This window comes from Budorcas taxicolor, chromosome 17 (assembly GCF_023091745.1).
Source record: "Budorcas taxicolor isolate Tak-1 chromosome 17, Takin1.1, whole genome shotgun sequence".
NCBI lineage: Eukaryota > Metazoa > Chordata > Mammalia > Artiodactyla > Bovidae > Budorcas > Budorcas taxicolor.
In genome coordinates, this window is record NC_068926.1 from 54749196 (window position 1) to 54775027 (window position 25832).

Genomic DNA, 25832 nt, shown 5'->3' on the forward strand with positions numbered 1-25832 from the left:
TCATTGAGTTAGACAAGGCTGTGGTCCTAGTGTGATTAGACTGACTAGTTTTCTGTGAGTATGGTTTCAGTGTGTCTGCCCTCTGATGCCCTCTTGCAACACCTACCATCTTACTTGGGTTTCTCTTACCTTGGGCACGGAGTATCTCTTCATGGCTGCTCCAGCAAAGCACAGCTGCTGCTCCTTACCTTGGACGAGGGGTATCTGTATCAGTATTCTTGCCTCAAGAACCCCATGAACAGTATGAAAAGGCAAAATGATAGGATACTGAAAGAGGAACTCCCAATATGCCCAATATGCTACTGGAGATCAGTGGAGAAATAACTCCAGAAGGAATGAAGGGATGGAGCCAAAGCAAAAACAGTAACCAGCTGTGGATGTGACTGGTGATAGAAGCAAGGTCCGAAGCTGTAAATAGCAATATTGCATAGGAACCTGGAATGTCAGGTCCACGAATCAAGGCAAATTGGAAGTGGTCAAACAAGAGATGGCAAGAGTAAACGTTGACATTCTAGGAATCAGCGAACTAAAATGGACTGGAATGGGTGAATTTAACTCAGATGACCATTATATCTACTACTGTGGGCAGGAATCCCTCAGAAGAAATGGAGTAGCCATCATGGTCAACAAAAGAGTCTGAAATGCAGTACTTGGATGCAATCTCAAAAACGACAGAATGATCTCTGTTCGTCTCCAAGGCAAACCATTCAATATCACAGTTATCCAAGTCTATGCCCCAACCAGTAACGCTGAAGAAGCTGAAGTTCAATGGTTTTATGAAGACCTACAAGACCTTTTAGAACTAACACCCAAAAAAGATGTCCTTTTCATTATAGGGGACTGGAATGCAAAAGTAGGAAGTCAAGAAACATCTGGAGTAACAGGAAAATTTGGCCTTGGAATGCAGAATGAAGCAGGGCAAAGACTAATAGAGTTTTGCCAAGAAAATGCACTGGTCATAGCAAACACCCTCTTCCAACAACACAAGAGAAGACTACACATGGACATCACCAGATGGTCAACACCGAAATCAGATTGATTATATTGTTTGCAGCCAAAGATGGAGAAGCTCTATACAGTCAACAAAAACAAGACAAGGAGCTGACTGTGGCTCAGACCATGAACTCCTTATTACCAGATTCAGACTCAAATTGAAGAAAGTAGGGAAAACCGCTAGAGCATTCAGGTATGACCTAAATCAAATCCCTTATGATTATACAGTGGAAGTGAGAAATAGATTTAAGGGCCTACATCTGATAGAGTGCCTGATGAACTATGGAATGAGGTTCGTGACATTGTACAGAAGACAGGGATCAAGACCATCCCCATGGAAAAGAAATGCAAAAAAGCAAAATGGCTGTCTGGGGAGGCCTTACAAATAGCTGTGAAAAGAAGAGAGGCAAAAAGCAAAGGAGAAAAGGAAAGATACAAGCATCTGAATGCAGAGTTCCAGAGAATAGTAAGAAGAGATAAGAAAGCCGCCTTCAGCGATCAATGCAAAGAAATAGAGGAAAAGAACAGAATGGGAAAGACTAGAGCTCAAGGGAACATTTCATGCAAAGATGGGCTCGATAAAGCACAGAAATGGTATGGACCTAACAGAAGCAGAAGATATTAAGAAGAGGTGGCAAGAATACACAGAAGAACTGTACAAAAAAGATCTTCACAACCCAGATAATCACGATGGTGTGATCACTCATCTAGAGCCAGACATCCTGGAATGTGAAGTCAAGTGGGCCTTAGAAAGCATCACTACGAACAAAGCTAGTGGAGGTGATGGAATTCCAGTGGAGCTATTTCAAATCCTGAAAGATGATGCTGTGAAAGTGCTGCACTCAATATGCCAGCAAATTTGGAAAACTCAGCAGTGGCCACAGGACTGGAAAAGGTCAGTTTTCATTCTAATCCCAAAGAAAGGCAATGCCAAAGAATGCTCAAACTACCACACAATTGCGCTCATCTCACACGCTAGTAAAGTAATGCTCAAAATTCTCCAAGCCAGGCTTCAGCAATTCGTGAACCATGAACTTCCAGATGTTCAAGCTGGTTTTAGAAAAGGCAGAGGGACCAGAGATCAAATTGCCAACATCCACTGGATCATGGAAAAAGCAAGAGAGTTCCAGAAAAATGTCTATTTCTGCTTTATTGACTATGCCAAAGCCTTTGACTGTGTGGATCACAATGAACTGTGGAAAATTCTGAAAGAGATAGGAATACCAGACCACCTGACCTGCCTCTTGAGAAATCTGTATGCAGGTCAGGAAGCAACAGTTAGAACTGGACATGGAACAACAGACTGGTTCCAAATAGGAAAAGGAGTACGTCAAGGCTGTATATTGTCACCCTGCTTATTTAACTTATTTTGCAGAGTACATCATGAGAAATGCTGGACTGGAAGAAACACAAGGTGGAATCAAGATTGCCGGGAGAAATATCAGTCACCTCAGATATGCAGATGACACCACCCTTATGGCAGAAAGTGAAGAGGAACTCAAAAGCCTCTTGATGAAAGTGAAAGAGGAGAGTGAAAAAGTTGGCTTAAACTCAACATTCAGAAAACAAAGATCATGGCATCTGGTCCCATCACTTCATGGGAAATAGATGGGGAAACAATGGAAACAGTGGCAGACTTTATTTTTTGGGCTCCAGAATCACTGTAGATGGTGATTGCAGCCATGAAATTAAAAGATGCTTACTCCTTGGAAGGAAAGTTATGACCAACCTAGATAGCATATTCAAAAGCAGAGACACTTCTTTGCCAACAAACGTCCATCTAGTCAAGGCTATGGTTTTTCCAGTGGTCGTGTATGGATGTGAGAGTTGGACTGTGAAGAAGGCTGAGCGCCGAAGAAGTGATGCTTTTGAACTGTGGTGTTGGAGAAGACTCTTGAGAGTCCCTTGGACTGCAAGGAGATCCACCAGTCCATTCTGAAGGAGATCTGCCCTGGGATTTCTTTGGAGGGAATGATGCTGAAGCTGAAACTCCAGTACTTTGGCCACCTCATGCGAAGAGTTGACTCATTGGAAAAGACTCTGATGCTGGGAGGGATTGGGGGCAGGAGGAGAAGGGGACGACAGAGGATGAGATGGCTGGATGGCATCACGGACTCGATGGACGTGAGTCTGAGTGAACTCCGGGAGTTGGTGATGGACAGGGAGGCCTGGCGTACTGCGATTCATGGGGTCGCAAAGAGTCGGACACGACTGAGCAACTGAACTGAACGGATACATTAGCTGGTATAATATTTCATAGAATTGCATTCAAAAATATAAAGAATGGATGGGAGTTTTCCTACATGATATTCTCTTCTTATGAAAGGGAGAATAACTCATAAAATCCCTCCAGCAGATTTTCTCTGATTGGCCAGGGTTGGGGTATAGGTCCATTCCTTTGCCAATCACTGGTAAAGAGAAATTATGGAATTTCCGGAATTGGTTTGGGGTATACCAGGGGCAGCAGATTATGGTGCAAGCACCAAGTCTGGTCTGTTTGTTTATGGCCCTCCAGTGAAGAATGGTTTTTACATCTTAAATGATTGCTTTTTAAATGGTTATGTGAGTATCTACATACTCACATACTCTAAAATGGTTATGTGAGTCTCTTGGTCCTCGAAGCCTAAAATATTTACTGTTTTGGCCTTTTAGAAAAAGTTCCCCAGCCCCTGGTTTAGATGGAAGACGATTTATCCCTTGGGCCTCGGGGCAGAGCCCACCTTCCCTGAGTAAAGTACTGGCAATAAGAAAATGTTTTTTTCTCATTTAACAGGCAGTAGCATGCTTCCCTCATGGCTCAGTTGTAAAGACTCTACCTGTTAATGAAGGAAACTTGGGTTTGATCCCTGGGTTGGGAAGATCCCCTGGAGAAGGGAATGGCAACACACTCCACCATTCTTGCCCGGGAAATCCCATGGACAGAGGAGTCTGGCGGGCTACAGTCCATGGGGTTGCAAAGAGCTGGACATGACTTGGTGACTAAAACCAACAGGAAGTATAAAAATAATACAAGCTTCAGGATGGTTGATTCAGCAGCTCAGTTAGGTTATCAAAGTATTTGTCCTTTGTGGGCAGCAGCAATTCCAGGCACTGCATCCATATGGAACAACATCTGCAAGAGAAGACAGACCATCTCTTCCTAGAACTCCCTTTTAGGAATAAGGAAACCGGACGTTTCCCTACCAGATGCCCCTGCACCTCAGAGACTCCAGCTGGTTTGCGTTGCTGTTCAGTCACTCAGCTGTGTCCAACCCTTTGCAACCCCATGGACTGCAAGCACCCAGGCTTCCCTGTCCTTCACCATCTCCCAGAGCTTGCTCAAACTCATGTCCACTGAGTTGATGATGACATCCAACCTTCTCATCCTCTGTCATCCCCTTCTCCTGCCCTCAGTCTTTCCTAGATCAAGGTCTTTTCCATTGTCGGCTCTTCTCATCAGGTGGCCAAAGTATTGGAGCTTCAGCTTCAGCATCTGTCCTTCTAATGAATATTCAGGGTTGATTTCCTTCAGGTTGACTGGTTTGATCTCCTTGCTGTACAAGGGACTCTCAAGAGTCTTCTCCAGCACCACAGTTTGAAAGCATCAGTTCTTCAGTGCTCAGCCTTCCTTATGGTCTGGCTTCTCACATCCATACGCGACTACTGGAAAAACCATAGCTTTGACTAGACAGACCTTTGTTGGCAAAGAGATGTCTCTGCTTTTGAATATAGTATCTAGATTTTTCATAGCTTTTCTTCGAAGGGCCAAACGTCTTAGATATAGGTCCTACCCTTCATCCATATTTCTTCCTCTGTTTTCCTCCATGGAACATAACTGTGAAGGCTGGTGCTGTGGCAGCCATGTTTTGACGGAGAAGTCAGGTGAATTATACAGATCTTGTCCTTACATAGTTCAGTTACTGAACTTAAGCCATCAACATATTATGAGAGAAAGATAAATCATAATTTATTTAAACCACTATTTAGCCAGGCTTTCTGTAATTTGTTGTTGCATGTATTCCTAACTGATGCAAGTTGCTACCCCTTAAGGGAGGCTGCTGAGATCTGTGCCTATAAAAGCAGAGGAAATTCTTCTGAGGAAAGCATATTTTTAACAAGTTCTGAGCCTAAATGAACTTAATCATTTTCTAGTCATTGACACTTGAAATTATGAATCACTCAACTGCCAGCACCTCTTTTTAACAGCAAATATTTATAATACCTTCTTTACAATCCTGAAGTAAAATTCATAGATGATATAATCCTTTACCCTTTTTCTTTTAATCAATATGATGCTATAACTATAATATAAAGGAAACATAAAGGAAAGCTGTTTATACTAAAATTGTATGTATTTCGATATGTTCATGTTTTGGCCTGACTTATCCTGAACAGGGCTGGCAAATTGCTCCACAGAGGGCCTGATAGTAAATATTTTGGCTTTACAGGCCATGTGGTCTGTGTTGCAGCTATTCCGTTCTGCTTCATAGCCTGAAGGCAGCCATGGACAATGCAAGGAATGGGCATGGCTGTGGGCCAGTAAGACTTTATGAGAACAGGCAGCAGGCCAGATTCCACACTGCAGACTGACTGGGGCTTGCTGTATCCACAACTCAAAGAAGATGATCCGTGGGAATTCCCTGGCCGTCCAGGGGTTAGCAGTTGCTGTGTTCACTGCAGTGGCCCAGGTTCAATCCATGGTCAGGGAACTAAGAGGCCCACAAGCCTCACAGCATAGCCAAACAAAAACCACAAGATGATCCATGTTGTGCTGGTGTCAAGATTTCCAAAATGATGGCCAACTCTTGGTTAAGTTCCAGACAAAGCAATGAACATTCTCTCGATTTATACAGTGACTCCATTCCTGGATACTTATCTATTAAAACTGAATGAAAGGACTTCCCTGGTGGTCCAGTGGTAAAGAATCCATCTGCCCATGCAGGAGATGTGGGCTTCACCCCTGGCTGGAAAAGATCCCACGTGCTGCGGAGCAGCTAAGCCCACGCTCCTCAACTATTGAGCCTGTGCGCTACAGCCCAGGAGCCACAATACTGAGGCACATGCACTCCAGAGCCTGTGCTCTGCAGCCACAGAAGTCACAGCAATGAGAAGCCTGTGCACCGCAACTAGAGAGTAGCCCCTGCTTTCTGCAGCTAGAGAAAGCCCATGCACAGCAACAAAGACCCAGCACAGCCAAAAATTTAAAAAAAGAGAGAGAATGAAAAATGCTGTGTGTGTATATGTAGAAGACATTTTGATTCTAGATACGGAGAATTATAGAGAGGATTTTCACCTGCCTGACATCTAAGGTGCACTGGACAGTCACAAGGGATGGGATCAATTTTTGGATGTCTGGTGCTGTCTTACATGTTGCAGGGTGTGACACCTCATGACCTGCTCTTTAAGAGTTGCTAGCGACTGAAGCGGTAGAAGGCAATGGCACCCCACTCCAGTACTCTTGCCTGGAAAATCCCATGGATGGACGAGCCTGGTAGGCTACAGTCCATGGGGGCGCTAAGAATCGGACACAACTGAGCGACTTCACTTTCACTTTTCACTTTCATGCCTTGGAGAAGGAAATGGCAACCCACTCCAGTGTTCTTGCCTGGAGAATCCCAGGGACGGCAGAGCCTGGTGGGCTGCCGTCTATGGGGTCGCACAGAGTCGGACATGACAAGCAACCTAGCAGCAGCAGCAGCATCCCCATTATTGTGAGAGTCAGAAAAAGAAACAAACAAAAAACCTGCCAACCAACCAAAAACAAGGTTACAGAAGGCTTCTTGGGGGATCAATGCCATTTCTCTGGGAAAACAGTGGCTTTAGGGTCAGGTGAAATTTTTGCCCATATGTGAGTGAAATTTACATGCACAAGTGAGAATAAAAACTCTTAGTTGCTCATTTTGTCCCAAACAAAGATTAAGTTGAGTCCACAGCCAAGAGAGAAATTAAAATTCTATTCATAGGAAAAGAAATAACATGGTAGTTTTTGTTTTAGCATGCTTGAGTTAGTGAACTATTGCATTTGTCCCCATACAGATGTTAACACAGCTGGGTTTTCCCTCTCTCTCTTTTTTTCAGATTGTTCAGATGGAGAAAAAAATTGTAAACCAAAGACAGATTTTCACAAAAATACAGGAGGCCAATAACCCCCGGAAATTGCAAAAACAGATCCACATTTTGGAAACCCGTTTGAATCTTGTACGTAAGGTGTCTTCTGGGGGAATGCTCTGGCTGTCCAATGGTTAGGACTCCCTGCTTCCACTGCAGAGGGCACGGGTTTGATCCCTGGCAGAGAAACTAAGGGGTTTCCCTATGGTTCAGTGGTAAAGAATCCACCTGTAGCGCAGGAGATATGCGTTCGATCCCTAGTTTGGGAAGATCCCCTGGAGAAGTAACTTGCAACCCACCCTAGTATTTCCCAGTATTTTTGCCTGGGAAATCCCACGGACAGAGGAGCCTGGTGGACTGTAGTCCATAGTGTTGCACAGAGTCAGACGCAACTGAGCACGTGTGCATGAATGTACCTGGAACACGTGGGGAACTAAGATCCCACGTGGTGCAACGCGGCCAAACAAAATCTCTGCAGACAGCTCTCCCTCCCTTCGGAGAAGGAAAGAATGATGTCCATGAAGCCATTAGCAGGCATACATTTCATTGGTTGAGTCAGGAGAAGGTGAACGATGGTGTACACACAGGCCAGGCAGCGCTCCAACTGTGGTTCGGTGGGCCTGGGGTGGGAGGTGCGGGGAAGACGCTGCAACACTCTGGCTGCCTTCTGGAAGCTTGTCTCGTGCCCCAGGAGTGAGCCTCGTTTTGAAGCTCAGCTCTCCTTGCAGGTCACTGTACACTTTGACCAGGTGCTGACCACCAACGCAAAGCTCCGGAAGGAGATCGAGGAACTGAGGCATGAGAAGGCTGCTTACGACAACGTCTACCAGCATCTTTGTCGGCGCCTGTTGATGCAGAAGAAGACAATGAATGTGGCCATCGAGCAGTCTGCCCAGGCCTACGAGCAGAGGTAGGCTGGTGGAGAGACTCCTGGGGGCAGAGATGTCTCAGCCACCTGTTGGGCTTCTTACCCCTCTACCCACTGTGCTTATGTGTTGAGGAACCTGAAACCATCATCATCGTAACTCCGAGCACTGGTTGTGTCTCTGCCAAGCGAGATGCTAGATGCTCTGGGTAGTGTTTTAACCCTCACCACAGCCCTAGGAGTTACTATCCCCATTTTATAGGCCAGGGAATGGAGGCTTAGAGATGTCAAAATGCTTACCTGAGATCCAGGTAAGTGGCAGATGTGGTGGAGCTGAGATTTAAACCCCTGTTCTGTATCATCTTCCCCCGGTGTCCCTGCCTGTAGTCCTAGGGATCCCTCTCAGTCTGGACTGTTTCCCAGCTTCACCCCTGGAAGGGCAAAAGGCATGCAGTTCAGATGTGGAGGGTGCAGGTTTTGGAGCTAGAGAGATCTGGGTTTGAAACCTGGCTCCACCACCACTAATTTATTTTCGGACTTCTTTGGGTGGAAGTGAGGATTACATAATATTAGTATAGGGAATTCCCTGGTGGTCCAGTGGCTAAGACTCCGCACTCCCAATGCAGGGAACCAGGTTCAATCCCTGGTCAGGGAACTAGATCCCATATGCCGAGACTAAGAGTTTGCTTGCTGCAGCTCAGAAGATCCTGCGTGCCACAATGAAGATCGAAGACCCTGCATGTAGCAACTAAGACCTGGTGCAGCCCAAATAAATATGTATTAAAAAAAAATGAGTATATAAGGGAGTGGCTGGGGCATAGTATTATATTTGACAAGTGGTGATGATGATGGTAATCGTGATAATGGTGATGTTTGATGATGCTGATGGTGGTGATGCTGATGTGGTGATGCTGATGATTTGGTGGTGATGCTGATGGTGTTGGTAGTGATGATAGGGGTGATGGTGATGGTGGTGCTGATGGTGGTGGTGGTGGTGATGATCAGGATGGTGACAGAGATGATGATAGAAAATCATTTCCTGAGGGTGGTCTAGAGTTGTGAGCTCCTGTCATTCAGGTGAGGAAGGTGGTTCCTCTACTCCCAGAAATCTCCATAATTAAAAGAAGGGATGATCACTGCCCAGGAATGAAGTCCGTCTGGACTGGTAGGGAGAAGCGGGGGAGAAGGAAGGAGCCTCTGGACACTCAGACTCTGTTGTGCTCCCCTCCCCCCACCGAGGCTGGAAGCCATGGCTCGAATGGCTGCCATGAAGGACCGCCAGCAGAAGGACATCTCTCAGTACAACCTGGAGATCCGAGAGCTGGAGCGTGTCTACGATCATGAAACCAAGCTCAAATCCTTCTTGCTCATCAAGCTGAATGATCGTCTTGAATTCGAGGAGCAGTCCAAAAAGGAAGAAGGTATCTCTCTCCACTGAATACCTCTTTCTCTCAACTGAAGGTGCCCAAGTCTCCTTGTACCAAGGTTGCCAAATTTAGCAAAGAAAAATACAAGACACCATTAAATTTAAATTGCAGATAAACAAAGGATAAAATTTTAGTCCCATGCAATATTTGAAAGATACTTACACTAAAGAATTATTTGTGGTTTATCTACAATTGGCACATATTTATACTTTTAAAAATACATTGTTTGTCTGAAATTCAAATTTAACTAGATGAGTTGGATTTTATCCGCCATCCCTAACCTACAGAATGTGGCCTCACCTTGTGGCTCTGCTTCCATTATTTAGAGGAGGAACTTTTATTGGAGGCAGCCCTATCCATGTTTGGAGATTCTGAAGGAGGACTCACAAGACTCAGCATATCATTGCAAACATGGCTATGATGTAGACACATCAGCAGGGAGAAAAGGTGCACGGGGCGAGGTCCAGAGGAAACCAGGCACAAGCTTCCCGGATCTTCTCCCAGTGGAGTCACACAGGATATGCTTAATTCCTCCAGCCTCTAGTTTTGACAACACATGTGTGAAGAGTCATCTATTTGGGGAGCTCATTAGAGACTCGATGCCCAAGATTCTTACTAGGGGCTGGTTGTGTAGGCCCTCTCTCCCCAGCACATCCCAAGATTCCAGCCTCCCAGCAGGAAGGCAGGTGTTCGGCACAGGCCACACTGTCCATACAGTCAGGGCAGAGGAGCCACTCTTAACCATTTGAGGACAGTTTTATATCAGTGTAGGGAAATGTTCACCATTTAAGTTCCCAGATGAAGGTGAAGGGCCAGTCTTGCAAACAGACCTTTCTAAGCAGAGCAGGCTCAGGGCTGCTATGTTAACTCTCTCCTGAACAGGTTGAAAGATCTGAGCTCTTCAGAGAGCCCCCTGTGTAGCTGCATTTGATTTTTGGTCTTTTAGCCCTTCTGTCCCCTTCTACCTTCTCATTTGCAACTGTATGGCTAGAAGTGTGTTTCTGGGAAACTCCATCTCTCACTTTCCCCCTCCTTGTCCTGGGAAAGTCTAGCCCCCTCTCTGGGGCAGACTTTGCTCTGAGTGGCTTTCCTTTCAGACGCACAGTTGCTGGTTCTTCCTTTTCTAGCTCTCAAGGCAAAGAAGTATGGGAAGAAGAGCAAGGGTGAGAGTTTTGAGAGCTACGAGGTGGCTCACCTCCGGCTGCTGAAACTGACAAAGACTGGGAACCTGAATCAGCTCATCGAGGAGTTTCTGGCCAAGGAGGAGAAGAACTTTGCCCGGTTCACGTATGTCACGGAGCTCAACAATGACATGGAGATGATGCACAAGAAGATCGAGAGAATCCAGGTCGGGGCACCTCTCCTTTCCCAGGCCAGGGGCCCACCTGCTCCCGCAGTAGCCTTCCCCAAGGCAGCTTCCTCAGAACACTCTTTGAGCTGCTCTGCAGAAAAAAGGACTTCAAGTCAAAAAAAGTTTGGGAAATACTATATTCCCCCAATGTTCTCCCCTCTACATTTTAACCTTCCTGAAACTGGCATTTGTCTTTCAGTTGATACATACACTTAATAGGTTCATCTCCCCTCACCCCTGAGAGGTGACATTTAAAATCCATGGTATGTCTTATAATCCAGAGTTCAGTAAACTATAGCTATAGCCAGATATGGCCTTTGGACCTATTTTTGCACAGCCCGTGAGCTGAGAATGATTTTTACGTTTTTAAAGCGTTGTAAGGGAAAAAAATATGCAAGACAGACCATATATGGCTTGCAAAACCCAAAATATTGACTGTGTGGCCCTTTGCCTTAAAAGCTGGCTGACCCCTGTCAATAGACAGCTTTGTAGAATTGAGGAGAGATGGTAAATTGATCTTGGAGAGAACTGATGTACGTGAGCATAGTAAGGGCTCTGATAAGTCCTGCAGTAAAGAAACTATTTACCTTTGTTGAACTTGTAATTTCCCAAACTTGACTCCCTGAGCTGCTTACTCCCCAGAACACACAGAAACAGCCTTTGGAACTCTCTGCACAGAGAGAGTCTAAACTTAGCATGACACTCCAGTCCTGTCAGAATTTGGCTTCAACCTGCCCCTGCAGGCTCAGCTCTCATCGCGACCCTCAAGGCACTCCCATCAGCTGCCAGTCCCAGCTGCCCCCTGTGTTCCCCTTCTCTGAAACTTTCCTCATGCTGTTCCCCACCCCTCCCACTTTTCTTCTGATGCAATACCACTCATTAGTCCTGACAAATGTCCCCTCCTCTGAGAACTCATTACTCTTCCCTCTGAGGTCCCTGTGCTGGGTGGAACCCTAGGGGAGCCCTTCCTTTTGCAGTGTCACCGTTTCCTGAATGTGGGGCCACATGCAGGTAGCTAGAAGACAGGGGAAAACATTTTCATTTTTTCAAAATGAGTGATGAAGTTCATTTTAATGGGGATTAGAAAGAACAGCACGCAGAGCATTGTGATTCTGTAGAGAGGATTCCTTAGGGTGGTAAGTAGTAGTAATGTCTGCATGCTCAGTTGCTCAGTCATGCCCAACTCTTTGCGACCCCGTGGATTGTAGCCCGCCAGGCTCCTCTGTCCATGGGATTCTTCCGGCAAGGGGATCTTCCCGATCCAGGGATCGAACCTGCCCCTCTTGAGTCTCCTGCATTGGCAGGTGGATTCTTTACCACTGCACCACCTGGGAAGCCCAGGTAGTAATAATAACGGTAAACAAATAGTGATAAACAAACTACACAAAATTTGGTCAATTTAAAGAAAGCTACTAATAGATAATAATAGTACAGGTGACACGTGGAAACGGAGGTGGGCTGTCACAGGAAACAGATGGCATGCCCAAAATGGGTAAAGAGAGGTGAGCTTTGAAAAAAGAGACTATTTACAAAGGTCTAAAGAAATTAAGGCGGGAATGTGCTGAATCGCATAGCTGAGCTCCAGAATGGGTGAGGTGACGGAGCAGTTTCTGGAACCAGGAGGCAGGTGTGTGGAGAAGGCTGTCTGTGTGTCTTTCCTGGTGGCTGGTGGCCAAACGAATGACCTGCCAAGAGGGTGGGCAAGTACCCCAATCCCGCTCTTCTTCCACTGTCCAGCTGGTGTACCCCTTTGGCTGGGTGGCCCAGAGAGCTAAGGGAAGAGGAGGCCCGTCTTTCAGAGGACAGGCGCCCTTATGGGTGCCCTGTCCATTCCCAAAGCCCAGGACTGCCCTGCACTCAGTGGGAGGCACCGAGCAGCTGTTCTCCAACAGCAACCTTGACCTTACTTTCCCAGTCACCTTGAGGGCACTCTCCTTTCTTCTTCAGCCACACAGCTTGTCTCTGTTGTGAGGACAAGTGTATCTGAGGAAAGATGGCCAAACTCCCGTCTTCTCTGGGCCTCAGTTTCCCCACCTGTAGAATGACATATTCGGACTGGAGCAGTAGTTTCCAAGCTTTCATTAAAAGCTACTGAAGTTTTTCTTTAAACTAGGGTATGAGGAAACATCAGTAAATAAAACAGATGAAATGGAGTGGTTCTGGATGAAGGGGTTGGAGGTGAGATGGGTTACTGGAGGGGGTGTTTGAGCCCTTATCTCTTTGCCCTCTTGTGGCACCTCTGCCCAAAGTAGGGTTCAGATTTAAGTCAAAAACATTTAGGATTCTAACATCTGACTTCACTCTTACCTAGAGGGCTGGGGTCAGAGGTCATAAACTGATGAACGCAGGCTTCATTGTTCTGTTGCTTGGCCTCCTTCATACCCAAATTTTAAAATTAGTGAGTTGCCAACATTTAAAAATCAGGATATTCCACATGAAAATGTGGATTTCTGGTTTCTCTAGGAAAATCAGATCTGATAACTCCAGCCCACATTCTCACAGGAAGCTGAGTGCACTGCCCCTATAAACTGGTCAGACCATACTCTCCCTCCTTTGCTGAGAGGAGCTGGGGTCTCATTTGCTCTGAAGAGACCAGACCAGTCTCAAGCAAGAGGGGCCCAGTTGGCCTCTGAGTGGGCCACCTCCCGTTTAGGCGCTTCGCCACTTCCCTCTGGTGGCCATCTTCAGTATCGCAGGGAAGGTTTTTGAAGGCCCAAAGGACACTGGTAATGTGGTAGCAAACAAAACAGTTTTTGCTGTTTTATGAACTTTTTTTCTCCGACAGTTTTGCCCAATATCATCTATGGTTTTCTCCCCTGGTATTTTAAATAAATTTACATAATTAAAGAAACCTTTTTATTCCTATGTTCTTTGTAGTGGCTTCTAGAGCCCCTAGATGCTCCCTAGATGCTCTGTAGTAATAATATCACAAGATGCTTCTTAAAAAAGAAGATTCTTCAGGCCCTGTCTCATACGTACAAACCTAGATTCTCTGAAAATAAGCCTGGAATATGCATTTAAATTGCATTTTAATTTGAGACCCTTTCCCCCCATGATGTAAATGTACCATTATTTACTTAACCAATCAACAACCAGTAGACATTCAGGTTGTTCCTAATGGAGATAATGAATGATAACTCAAGGGATGGCCTTGAGTGGCCACCTTTGCCCACGTGTCCTACTATTTCCTTGGGACAGATTCCTGGAAATGGTATTGCCCCATCAAAAAGTGCATGCCTTTTACATTTGGATACACTGTCCTAGCCCTGGAGTTCTCAGATCTGGCCCCTGGGCTACCACTGCGGCAGCATCTCTTGGGAACTTGTGAGAAATGTGCATTCTAGGGCCTCACCCGGGATTTCCAGGTAGCTCAGCTGGTAAAGAATCCACCTGCAATGCAGGAGATCTCAGTTCAATTCCTGGGTCAGGAAGTTCCCCTGAAGAAGGGATAAGCTTCATATTCTTGGGCTTCCCTGGTGGCTCAGACAGTAAAGAATCCACCTGCAATGCAGGAGACCTGGGTTCAATCCCTGGGTTGGGAAGATCTGCTGTAGGAGGGGATGGCAACCCACTCCAGTATTCTTGCTTGGAGGATCCCCATGGACGGAGGAGCCTGGCAGGCTATAGTCCATGGGGTTGCAAAGAATCGGACATGACTGAGTGACTAGGCATAGCACAGCACAGGGCCTCACCCAGACGTACTAAATCAGAAGCTCTGGTGTGGAGCCCAGATATCTGTTTTCACAAACCCCTAGGTGATTCTGATTCACAGTAGAGCAGTAGAACCCCTGCTCTGGAGCTGTCTGTCCATTACCGTAGCTGCCAGTCACATGGGAGATTTTAGTTTAAATCAATTTAAATTAAATCTAAAAGTGAGTTCCTCATTGGTCCTAGCCACATTGCAAGAGCTCTGTGCCTATGTGTGGCTAATGGCTGCGGTACTGGGCAGTGCAGATAGAACATTGCCACCATTGCAGCAAATCCTATTGATTATAGGCAATTCTCCAGAAAGGATGAACCACCCACCCACTCACGCCCCTCATCCTCCTTTTAATTTAAAAAGCATCAGGAAACTTCCATGGACCTAAGAAGGGTCCAGGGGTTCTGGGGTTTCTTGAAATGGATAATTTAAGTTCTCACTAGGGAGGGGATATATGTGTACGTATAGCTGATTCACATTGTGTACAGCAGAAACAAACACAGCATTGTAAAGCAATTATCCTCCAATTAAAATATATTCTAGATATATTAAAAAAGTGAAATAAGTCCTCATGAACTCTTCAAGGCCCTGGCTTATTTTGAGGTGTTCTAGGAAGGGGGACACCACTTTTCCTTATGGTTTGGTTCTCTCCTGAGCAGAATGAGATCATGCGCTTGCGATCCCAGCAGAAATCATCCCATGAAGACAACCACGCCATCCTGAGAGAGCTGGAGGTAAGACCAGACTGCGGAGGGAGGGACATGGGAGTCTCTGTTGTCTATCTGATGGCCTGTCAGTTGACTCTCAGTAGGAGTAAGATGTCTGTCCTGTGACTACTGGCCTGAGTCATGTCTTGACATGTTCTGACCCCTTGTCACAGGCAGCCTCTGCTACAAATGTTGCTGCAAAATTTTGCTCCTAAAAAAGACAAAGGCTTTGTTTTTCCATTTTAAAGACTCTCCCACATCAGGAAGCCTACCCCAGGCCCTTGTGCCTGTAATTTCATCCCTGACTGGTGAGTTCCAAACAGATCTCTGCCTCTGTCTTTACTTCTTTCTCTCCCTTGTCCTAGTTGCGGCCGGTTCTCAGTCAATAATAGTAATTACGAACATTTCCTGAGCAATTACTATGCACAAGACACTGGGCTAAGAGCTTGGCTTGCACTATCTCATTTAATCCTCACAACAACACTATGAAGTAGGTGATATGATCTATTTTACAGATAAGGAAACTGAGGTTCAGAGAAGCAATCCCCATCATCATGGAGTTGTGATGCTGTATGAGCTTTGCATTGCATTCAGCTGCTAATAATAGGGACCCAAAAGAACAGTGGTCTATGCCATAGTTTATTTACTTTGTTAAAATGTAAATCTGGAGATTAGCACTTTAGGGCTGGTTATGATGTTATCAGTAGATCAGGCTTCTCCTTCCAGTTGTGCCATCTTTAGTGTGTGGCTTACATTCCCAACGATGCCTCATGGTTGTATTACAGTCCAGCCATCACATATACATTCCAAGCAGAAAGAAAGTAGGGAAGGAAAAAAAGGCCTTTCTAATTGAGTTAGTCAGCTTAAAAGTTCTTTCCTTGAATTTTCAGTCAATAGCATCTGTATCTGTGTCTTACTGGCCATTCCTATTTCAAAGGATGGTTGGAAATACAACTTTTAGTTGGCACATTGCTACACTGAAATGATAACCATTTTGTTATTAAGGTATAAGGGGAGAATGGATAGCAAATGTCTGAGAAAGATATGAACCACAGAGCTTGATTGCAAAGCCCTTTTCTAATTCAGTAGTTCCTGTCCCAGGAACTATGCTCATGGGTCATTTCCTTTCCTTTTTTCTGTAGCTGATTTCTGTTCTTGGCATTGCTGGTGGTAGACAGGGATGGCCCTGCCATTCTGTAATGCACCACTGGAGGGCAGCAAAGCACCTCTCAGGCTCAGCAACTTCTCCCAGGATTCGGGAATGAGGAAAGTAGACACAGGCAGGGCCCAAGTTCAAGGAGACCCCCCTCTCAAGTTGGATACATGCTTGGCATCCCACATCCTTGACTCTTGGCCACTCCGTGTCCACGTGCTTCCTTGGGGTTGGGACTGTTGCTGCTCTGCATCTTGGGGTTTTGAAGGCCTAATGGGGGATACAGCTTGGAGAGGCTGACCAGACAACCCCAAGCATCGCCCAACCTCTGTCTGAAGTCCTCCAGTAACTCTTTGTTCCTTGGGCTTTCCTGGAGCCTCTTTTCAAATGCAAATACTCTTAGCAAGAGAATTTGTCTTAATAGCAATGGGCTCACCTAGAACCCACTTTTCTTACCCCCTACTAAAAATCACGCCTATCTCCTTTACTCTTGGAACCTTTCTACTTACCTTCCATTCGTTGTCCCTTCTGCGAGAAGTGGTGGAATCAGTCCTTTCACGGGAGGTTTAGCATAGAAATTAAGCAACCAGGTCCTGGGAACAAAGGCTTGGGTATGATTCCCAGAAGAGTTACTTCCTGACGTTAGTACTTTGAGAAAGTTGACTTAACCTCTCTGAACCTCAGTTTTCTCACCTGTGAAATGGGAATAATAATTGTACTCACTTCATAGGGCTGTGAAGATTGAATAAAATCTTGCATGTACATGCTTGGCATACTGCAGGGCAAAGAACTATAAACATAACTATCATTATTGTTGTTTATCCTGTAAGTCAGTAAAGCTTCAAGTCACCATCATCTTGTTACTAAATAATTGCTTAAATAAAGATCCGAAGATCAGGTTCTTAGACAACTCAACACAGATGAGGTAAGCACAAGTTCACTTTTCTTCTCTGACTTCAGTGTTCCTCATCTGGAAACTGGGGCAATTGTGAGGATTAGTTAAGAAGATGTGTGTGAAGTGCTTGGAACATCTTAGGTGCTGGACATGGGTTATCAGGCTTCCCAGGTGACACAGTGGTTAAGAATCTGCCTGCCAATGCAGGAGTCACAAGAGACGAGGGTTCGATGCCTGGGTCGGGAAGATACCCTGGAGGGGGAGATGGCAACCTACTCCAGTATTCTTGCCTGGAAAATTCCATAGACAGAGGAGCCTGGTGGGCTACAATCTAGGGGGTCACGGAGAGTTGGACATGACTGAGCACGCACACACATACATGTATTATCAACATCACATCAGGCTGTTAAAAAGCATTTTTATCATGTGATCTTTTACTGCACCTTTAGAATGAGAGGAGGGGCTCTGGCTGACATATGAGGAAATTCAATCCTGGGGACTGAATATACTAGTGGCTGAGACAGAGGAAGCTGCCTGGTGTGGTGCTTGAGGGACAGTTCAAATCACGGCTTCCCTCTCCCTTGCCTCAGAACCTCAGTTCCCTCACCCGATAAGTGGGAGTGTGGGTAGGGCCCTCTGGGATCCCTGTTTGGAATGGTCCATATGGAGCTGGTAGGGACAAGGCTGATCCTTCCAGGGCCCAGTTCACCTTTGCAAGCTGAGAACCAGGGAGAGAGGTGGGAAGCCATCAAAGCACTTATCCTAGAGCAGTGATTCTCAGTCTGGGCTGCAAGTCAGAATCGCCTTGGAGGCTTTAAAGTTCCCAATGCTGAGGCTGCACACCAGACCGAGATGTCTGAATGTCTGAGGCTGGGGTCTGGGCAGCCAATGTTTTAATGCTCCCGGGTGATACCAATGTGAAACTGAAATTGTGATCCAGTGGACTCACAGAGGTTCTCAAACTTTACCATGTGTCACGACTATCTGGAGGTTCATTAAACACAAATTGCTGAGCCTACACCTAGAGCCTCTGATTCAGTTGGTCTGGATTGGAGCCCAGGAACTTGCATTTCTGACAAGTTCCCTGATGGAGCTGATGCTTGTCCTGGGACACCACTTTGAGAACCCCTGGTCTCTAGTAATGTGATTTAAATTGAATGGTGAAATCGGTTTGTTGGATTGTCACTAGCGTTTAAAGATAACAAGATGGAATAGAACAGAATGGAAAATATTAGAACACACAACAAGAATATTGACTTGTGAAACTTTAATTTCCTTTGATTAGATAAATGTATATAAATACATACATGTAAAATTGGAGGCAAAAGGAGAAGGCGGCAGAGGATGAGACAGTTGGATGGCATCACCGACTCAATGCACATGAACTTGGGCAAACTCTGGGAGACAGTGGAGGACAGGGAAGCCTGGCATGCTCCAGTCCATGGGGTCACAAAGAGTTGGACACAACTTAGCGACTGAACAGCAGTGTGTGAATGTATTGGACTGCAATGTAGATATATTTCTTCCCGTGGGCCTTAATTTTTAAAAAATGAGTCAACAGCTTTTAAAAAATGCTGCAATCCAGTAGACATGCAGATACACATATGTAAGTGAAACTAATCTTTACATTAAATAATATCTATCCTCACTACTTCCAGTGAATACTAGTATTTTCTCCTCTCTTTCTTTATTTTCTGATCTATTTTATTTCACTTAAAAAATGTGGATTGAGACCCATTAAATTGTTGTTGCAACCCCTTGTGTGAAAAGTGTTAGTCGCTCAGTTTAGTTCAGTCGCTCAGCTTAGTTCAGTCTCTCAGTTGTGTCTGACTCTTTGTGACTCCATGGACTGTAGCCTGCCAGGCTCCTCTGTCCATGAAATTTTCCATGTAAGAACACTGGAGTGGGTTGCCATTCCCTTTTCCAGGGGATCTTCCAAACCCAGGGGTCGAACCTGGGTCTCCTGCACTGCAGGTGGATTCTTTACCGTCTGAGCCACCAGGGAAGCCCCTTAGAGGTTTGCAAACCTGCAGTTTGGAGACCCTGGTTTCAGACTCTCACATGTGAGGGCTGAGCCCAGCCAGAGTGGCCACCTGGCTGACCTGGATGGGAACTGGGGGTCTGCCATAGGAGAAACTAAAGAAGACCACGGAGGAGGCAGACATGTACGAGAACAACTACAGGGAGATCACCAAGACCTTGGAGTATCTCAAGAACTCAGTGGAGAATCTGTTTAAGAAGATAAACTGTGATGCCACCAAGATCCTGGTGCAGTTAGGGGAGACGGGGAAAGTCACGGATATCAACCTCCCGCAGTACTTTGGTGAGTCAAGCCCACTAGACTTTTAGCAACCATTTCCAGAGATTTCTATGAGCAGGCACAAGGACTTGTTCTTTTGGAGGTAGTGAGCCTGGTGGTGAAGCCTGGCACTAAAGCCAACCTGCTTGAGTTCAGATTGTGGTTCTACTCTTACTAGCTGTATGACTTTTGGCAACTTTTTTTTTAGAAAACATGGATTTTTGAGTCTGTGTGTGTGTTTCATATTTCTTTATTGGCTGCATCGGGTCTTAGTTACGGCAATTGGGATCTTTGTTGTAGCATTTAGTTGCCCCATGGCATGTGGGATCCTGGTTCCCCAAACAGGCATCAAACCTGCATCCCCTGTGTTGGAAAGCAGATGCTTAACCACTGGACCATCAGGGAATTTTCTGGGCAATCTTCTGAACCTCTCTGTGCCTCAGTTTTTTCATCTAAAAAATGTTGGGAAGGTTAAGTAAATAAGTAGTTCTTAGAGAAATAGTTACATGATCATGTGAATAGATACAGAAGGAAGTATTTGACAAAATTCAATATCCATTCATAATAAAAAAATAACTGTCAACAAACTAGAAGGGAAGTTCCCTACCTGATAAAAAGCATCTCCAGAAACACCTGAAGCTAACCTCATAGTTAATGGTGAAAAAAAAAACCTGAATGTTTTTCTTCTAAGATAAGGAACAAGGCAAGAATGTCTGCTCTCACAACTCCTATTGAATATTATGTTGGTGGTCGTCGATAATGCAATAAGGCAATAAAAGGAAATGAAAAGCATTCAGATTGGGAAGAAAGAAAGAAAGTGCTCAGAGCAGTGCCTGGCATGTAGCAAATGCCTATTAACTGTAATACGCATTTCTAGGCCTTGAGCTCAGGAGAGAGGGAGATGCACCCACAGAGATCATGCCAGTTTAGAATGAATGACTTGCACTGCTCTTAGGATAGAATCGAAGGTTCTTAATGCCATCTGTGTTTGGGAGGTTCCCAAGACACCTCCCTCCTGTCGGTTTCAGGGATTCACTAAGAGGGCTCCTGGGTTCAGCACATAGTCATATTTTCATGGCTATGATTTATTACAGCCACAAGGTACAAAGCAAAATAAGTAAAGGAGAAAGGAGCTTGGGGGAAAGCATGGAGGAAATGAAGAGCAAGCTTCCAAGGGTCGTCTCCCAGGATGTGCTTAATCCCCCCCAGCCATGAGTCGTGACAACACAAGTGAAATGGTGTCAACCAGGGAAGCTCATTGGCTACTCATCACTTAGGGTTAGGATGGGGGCTGATCATACAGGCACCTCCAGCCTGGCACATACCCCAGTTCCAGACCCCAGAAAGAACAGCAAGTATTTATTTATAGCATAAGCTACATTTTTTAATAGATTAAGCATGCTGGCATCACTGACCGAGTGGACATGAGTTTGAGCAGACTCTGGGAGATAGTGAAGGACAGGGAAGCCTGGTGTGATTCAGTCGGTGGGGTCGCAAAGAGTCCGACACGACTGAGCGACTGAACAACAAAGGCATAATGAGCCTCTCTTAACAGTTAATGGTGGTGGGGACCTTCCTGAAATCCAAGTTCCCTGATACTGTCCAAGGACCAAACTGCTGAGCAACCTTTTCGAAGGAGAGCAGTCAGATTTTGCTGTATTAACTCTTTCTTACCCACAGCCTCTCAACTTCTTAGTAGCCTGGCCCCTGCTTACATTTTTTAAAAACTGCTTACTTATGATTGATTTTTGGTTGTCCTGGGTCTTCACTGCTGTGTGCAGGCTTCCTCTTGTGGTGAGCAGGGAGCTACTTGCAGTCGCAGCGCACGGGCTTCTCATTGCAATGGCTCCTCTTATTGTGGGGCACAGGCTCTAGGGTGTTCAGACCCAGTAGTTGTGATGTACAGGCTGAGTTGCCCCGGGCATGTGGGATCTTCCCGGACCAGGGATCGAACTGGTGTCCGCTGCATTGGCAGCTGGGTTCTTAACCAGTGGACCACCAGGAAAGTCCCCTTGCTTACCCTTTTCATCATCTCTTGTCCTGCTCTTCCTCTTTGCTCACCTCCTGTGGCCACACTGTTCTCCTCTCTGTATTTCCAAGTCTCTCCCCCAACTAATTCTACCTCAGGGCCTTTGCATGGGCTGTTCCTAGGATATTCATCCCACACCCAGTTCCTCATTCTCAGATCTCAGGTTAGATGTCCTCTCTCCAGCAAGGCCCCTCTCTGCTGCTCCATCTGAGGCTGGTCCTGCTGTACCCACTATTATTCACTCTCATCAGTTACGTTCAGTCGCTCAGTTGTGTCTGACTCTTTGCAACACCATGGACTGCAGCACGCCAGACCTCCCTGTCCATTGCCTACTCCCAGAGTTTACCCAAACTTATGTCCATTGAGTCGGTGATGCCATCCAACTATCTCATCCTCTGTCGTCCCCTTCTCCTCCTGCCTTCAATCTTTCCCAGTATCAGGGCCTTTTCAAATGAGTCACCTTTTCCCATCAGGTGGCCAAAGTATTGGATTTTCAGCTTCAGCATCAGTTCTTCTAATGAATATTCAGTACTGATTTCTTTTAGGATGGACTGGTTGGATCTCCTTGATGTCCAAGGGACTCTCAAGAATCTTCTCCAACACCACAGCTCAAAAGCATCAATTCTTCAGTGCTCAGCTTTCTTTATAGTCCAACTCTCACGTCCATACATGACCACTGGAAAAACCGTAGCTCTGACTAGATGGACCTTTGTTGGCAAAGTAATGTCTCTGCTTTTGAATATGCTATCTAGGTTGGTCATAGCTTTTTCTGCCAAGGAGCAAGCATCTTTTAATTTCATGGTTGCAGTCACCATCTGCAGTGATTTTGGAGCCCCCAAAGTAAAGTCTCTCACTGTTTCCATTGTTTTCCCATCTATTTGCCATGAAGTGATGGGACCAGAGGCCATGATCTTAGTTTTCTGAATGTTGAGTTTAAGCCAACTTTTTCACTCTCCTCTTTCACTTTCATCAAGAGGCTCTTTAGTTCTTCACTTTCTGCCATAAGGGGGTGTCACCTGCATATCTGAGGTTATTGATATTTCTCCTGGCAATTTTGATGTCAGCTTGTGCTTCATCCAGCCCAGTGTTTCTCATGATGTGCTCTGCATATAAGTTAAATAAGCAGGGTGACAATAAATAAGCAGCCTTGACGTACTCCTTTCCCTATTTGGAACCAGTCTGTTGTTTCATGTCCAGTTCTAACTGTTGCTTCCTGACCTGCATATAGGTTTCTCAAGAGTCAGGTCAGGTGGTCTGGTACTTACTCTCATAGCAGTTCTATTATTTAATCTTTGCCTAGTTTGTCTCTATAAACAGGTAATTATCATTGTGTGAATTGAGGAGATTCTTGAGAACCAATAGCAAGTTTCAGATGTGAATCTTTTTGGTTCCTGATTTTCAGAGAGAAGAGAAACGGTATGCGTTATATGAAAATTCAAAAAAAAAAACCACCTTAAACCCAATAGTTACTGAATTCAGATAACAAGCATCTGGATAGTGAGGATATGTGTATTTATTTGCTGAACTTGCCTGTCTCTCCATCTTCCCATTCACACTGAAGTTTATGAGCTCCATCAGGGTTTGCATCTCTGTTATTGTTTATCGTCATTGTTTTCCCTCCATGCATCGTGGCATCTCAGGCACTGTGCCTGGTCTGATAAGCATCCAATAATCATTTGTGGAATGAATGAATAAATGAATGAATGAATTATTCTGATGACTCCATGGGGCTGTGAAACACAGTGGGAAAGACAGCTCCCCCAAACTCAGAGCACTGAGGAAAAGATCAGTAGTTTAAGGCAGAGTTTCCCCAAGGTTCCCAATTTTTAGTGTTAAAAAAATGTTCCTCAACCTTCTTTTTATTATTGTCCCCTATGGAGCCTTTTCAGACATACTTTTCCTAACTGCTCTTCCTTATGGAATTTTCATACAGTTGATATACCATATAACTGTTCATGTTTTTTATGTATATCGTGCCTTATACATCAAAGAGTCATATTGGTTTTGCCTCTCAAGAACCAAATTGTGCTCTCTAGGGAATGAACGATGTAACCAAAGAGAAAACCGTTGTCCTTATAGGCATTCGTGACCTGCCCCCTTCCTGTTACTTCCCTTCCTCTCCAGCAGGGAGCGCTACCTCTAGTTCCCCTAGGACCAGGTCCCTTTGGCAAACTTCTTGGTTACGCATTTTTTTCCAGCCATCATTGAGAAGAAGACCAATGACTTGCTGGTGTTAGAATCCTACAAGCGGCTTATGGAAATGGAAGTGGCAGAGGCGGAGGTCCAGCCATCCTTCCTCAATCCCTTCTGGGGCGGCTCCGCCCTCCTCAAGCCTGCAGAACCCATCAAGGTCATCCCCCCAGTGTTCGGGGCTGACCCCTTTAGCGACAAGTTGGATGAAGGTGAGTACTCTTCTTACCTGAAGTTTTCTTTCTACAGGATGATGACAAAGCCACAGATTCTGAAGTGTAGATATCTCGGATACTTTAAAAAATTACAACTACTCTGTGACCATTTCATGAACCTTAAAGTAGCCAAAATTTCCAAGTTGGTATGTTATGAGCAGACGAGATTCCCTGATCCCGTCTCCTATCCTCACCGTATGCTCTTGAGTCTCGCTCCACCTGTGACCTCCTTTCCCCAACCCCATCTGTGTCCCCCCACCCCATGATTGAAGCAGCTGAGGCTTGGTTCACACCAGAGATTAACTGTGGCCCTGTGGGCGCAGGCACATTAATCTTCTTTGCTTTTGGAGGCAGAAGCTGGTGGTACTGTGGTTTGCGGGGGTTGAGGGAACTAGCCCTTCTCTCTGAAGGTGGGGGTAAAGTCTGGCCCCACGTGGTGTTTGGTGGGCAGTTTGGCAACATGTTCCGGAAGGTTGAGGAGTGGTTATATTACTGAGCCAGGTTGCATCTTTGCGATGCGCAGCAAGCCAGGCCAAGACACAGAGGGTCAGCAGAGAGAGGGTGATTCATTCGCAAGTCCGCAAAGCCAAGGAGAGGAGATGGGGAGACAAATCTCCAAAATCTGCCTCCCAGAAAGCAAGGGGCTCTGGTGTTTATGGGATAAAGAATAAAGATGCCAGGTGATCTGAGGCATGGAACATGTGGGGAAAGGTGATTGGAAAATGGTGCCCTAATCCTGGTTCTGTATAGGTGTAACTAAGTGTGGGCCTTTGTGTGTTCAAGATGTCATCCAGCGACACTCGCATGTGCTCAGTGGAAGGATTGTGGTTCTATCCAGGATTAACCTGCTCAGCTGGAACTAGACACAGCTAAACCCAAGCTCCTAGAAAACAACTCAGGCAGACACATTGTTTAGGCCACATGTTGCCTGGAGGACAAGCGAGACGTTTGTACCAATAAGAAAATGACCTTGATTAGTGAAGGCAGGTTACAGGTGAAATGGGCTTACCTAATAATTACCCTGGATTTCAGATACATGCGTAGAGTCTGTAATCTTGCTTGTGGGAATTGGTCCTTCAGAGAAAAACTTACTCAAGGTTCAAAGTTGGAAGTAGGAGGGCAGCCAAACTGGAAATGACTGAAATGCTCGCCTATTAGAGATTGGTTAAATAAGTTACAGTTCACCCATGCATGTGATGGAATACTAGGCAGCCACTAAAAAGAATGCTGTGGGCTGACATGAACTGACATATGTGTATATGGCCTCTAGTGTCCAGGGATGCTGCGTAAAACCTACAGTTCACAGGACAGCCTTTCACAACCTGGTACATAAGAGATAGAAGGGGGGGGGGTGGGGAGAGAGAAAGGGGAGGAGGAGGAGGAGGAAGGGAAGGAAAGTATCTAGATTATATATATAAAAATGAAGAGGATGTATATGCCGACTTACAGTGGGTATTTCTGGGTGGTGGGTTGCAGAGAATTTTTTATTTCTGAGTTAATTCTGTCATTGCTTAGAATTTTTTTTACAGTGACCTTGTGTGATTTCAGTAACCAGAGGGGAAAAATTGGTTTTTAAAAAAGTTTCCCCTCTTCTGTGAGCAGCATTTCAAGCGTGCAGGTGTGCCAAGAATGGAGGGAGGGAATTGCCAATATGTGCGCATGCAGAGATGCACAGGTGTACACACATCTGTTTGATTTATTCAGAGCAACTGAAAGTTAACAGGAGTGAAAACCAGGGCTGGTGTCAGTCACCTTAGCACAGCTTCTCTTGACCCTTTGAGTTCTTAAACGAGGAGGGTGGCAGAGAACAGCCATTGATAACACCGTCCTCACAAGGTCAGGAATATACAGATGATATCTTCATTTCTGTTCAAGGGAATATTGATAAACATTGGGTTCTCTTAGCCCACTAGCCTCTATG

The 25832-nt window shown here is 45.4% G+C and overlaps 1 protein-coding gene and 1 non-coding gene across 2 annotated transcripts in view; both read left to right on the forward strand.

Moving 5' to 3' along the window:
• Window positions 1-25832, forward strand: part of CCDC63 (coiled-coil domain containing 63) — a 35205-nt gene that overhangs the window by 8773 nt on the left and 600 nt on the right. The window contains exons 4-10 of the mRNA XM_052654457.1: window positions 7051-7170; window positions 7809-7990; window positions 9185-9366; window positions 10500-10720; window positions 15083-15157; window positions 19309-19501; window positions 23705-23908. Coding sequence (XP_052510417.1) covers window positions 7051-7170; window positions 7809-7990; window positions 9185-9366; window positions 10500-10720; window positions 15083-15157; window positions 19309-19501; window positions 23705-23908 — 1177 coding nt within the window. The remainder of the gene's footprint in view (window positions 1-7050; window positions 7171-7808; window positions 7991-9184; window positions 9367-10499; window positions 10721-15082; window positions 15158-19308; window positions 19502-23704; window positions 23909-25832) is intronic.
• On the forward strand, window positions 8529-8600 carry TRNAG-CCC (transfer RNA glycine (anticodon CCC)). Its single transcript has one exon. It is a non-coding gene; the product is annotated as a tRNA-Gly (tRNA).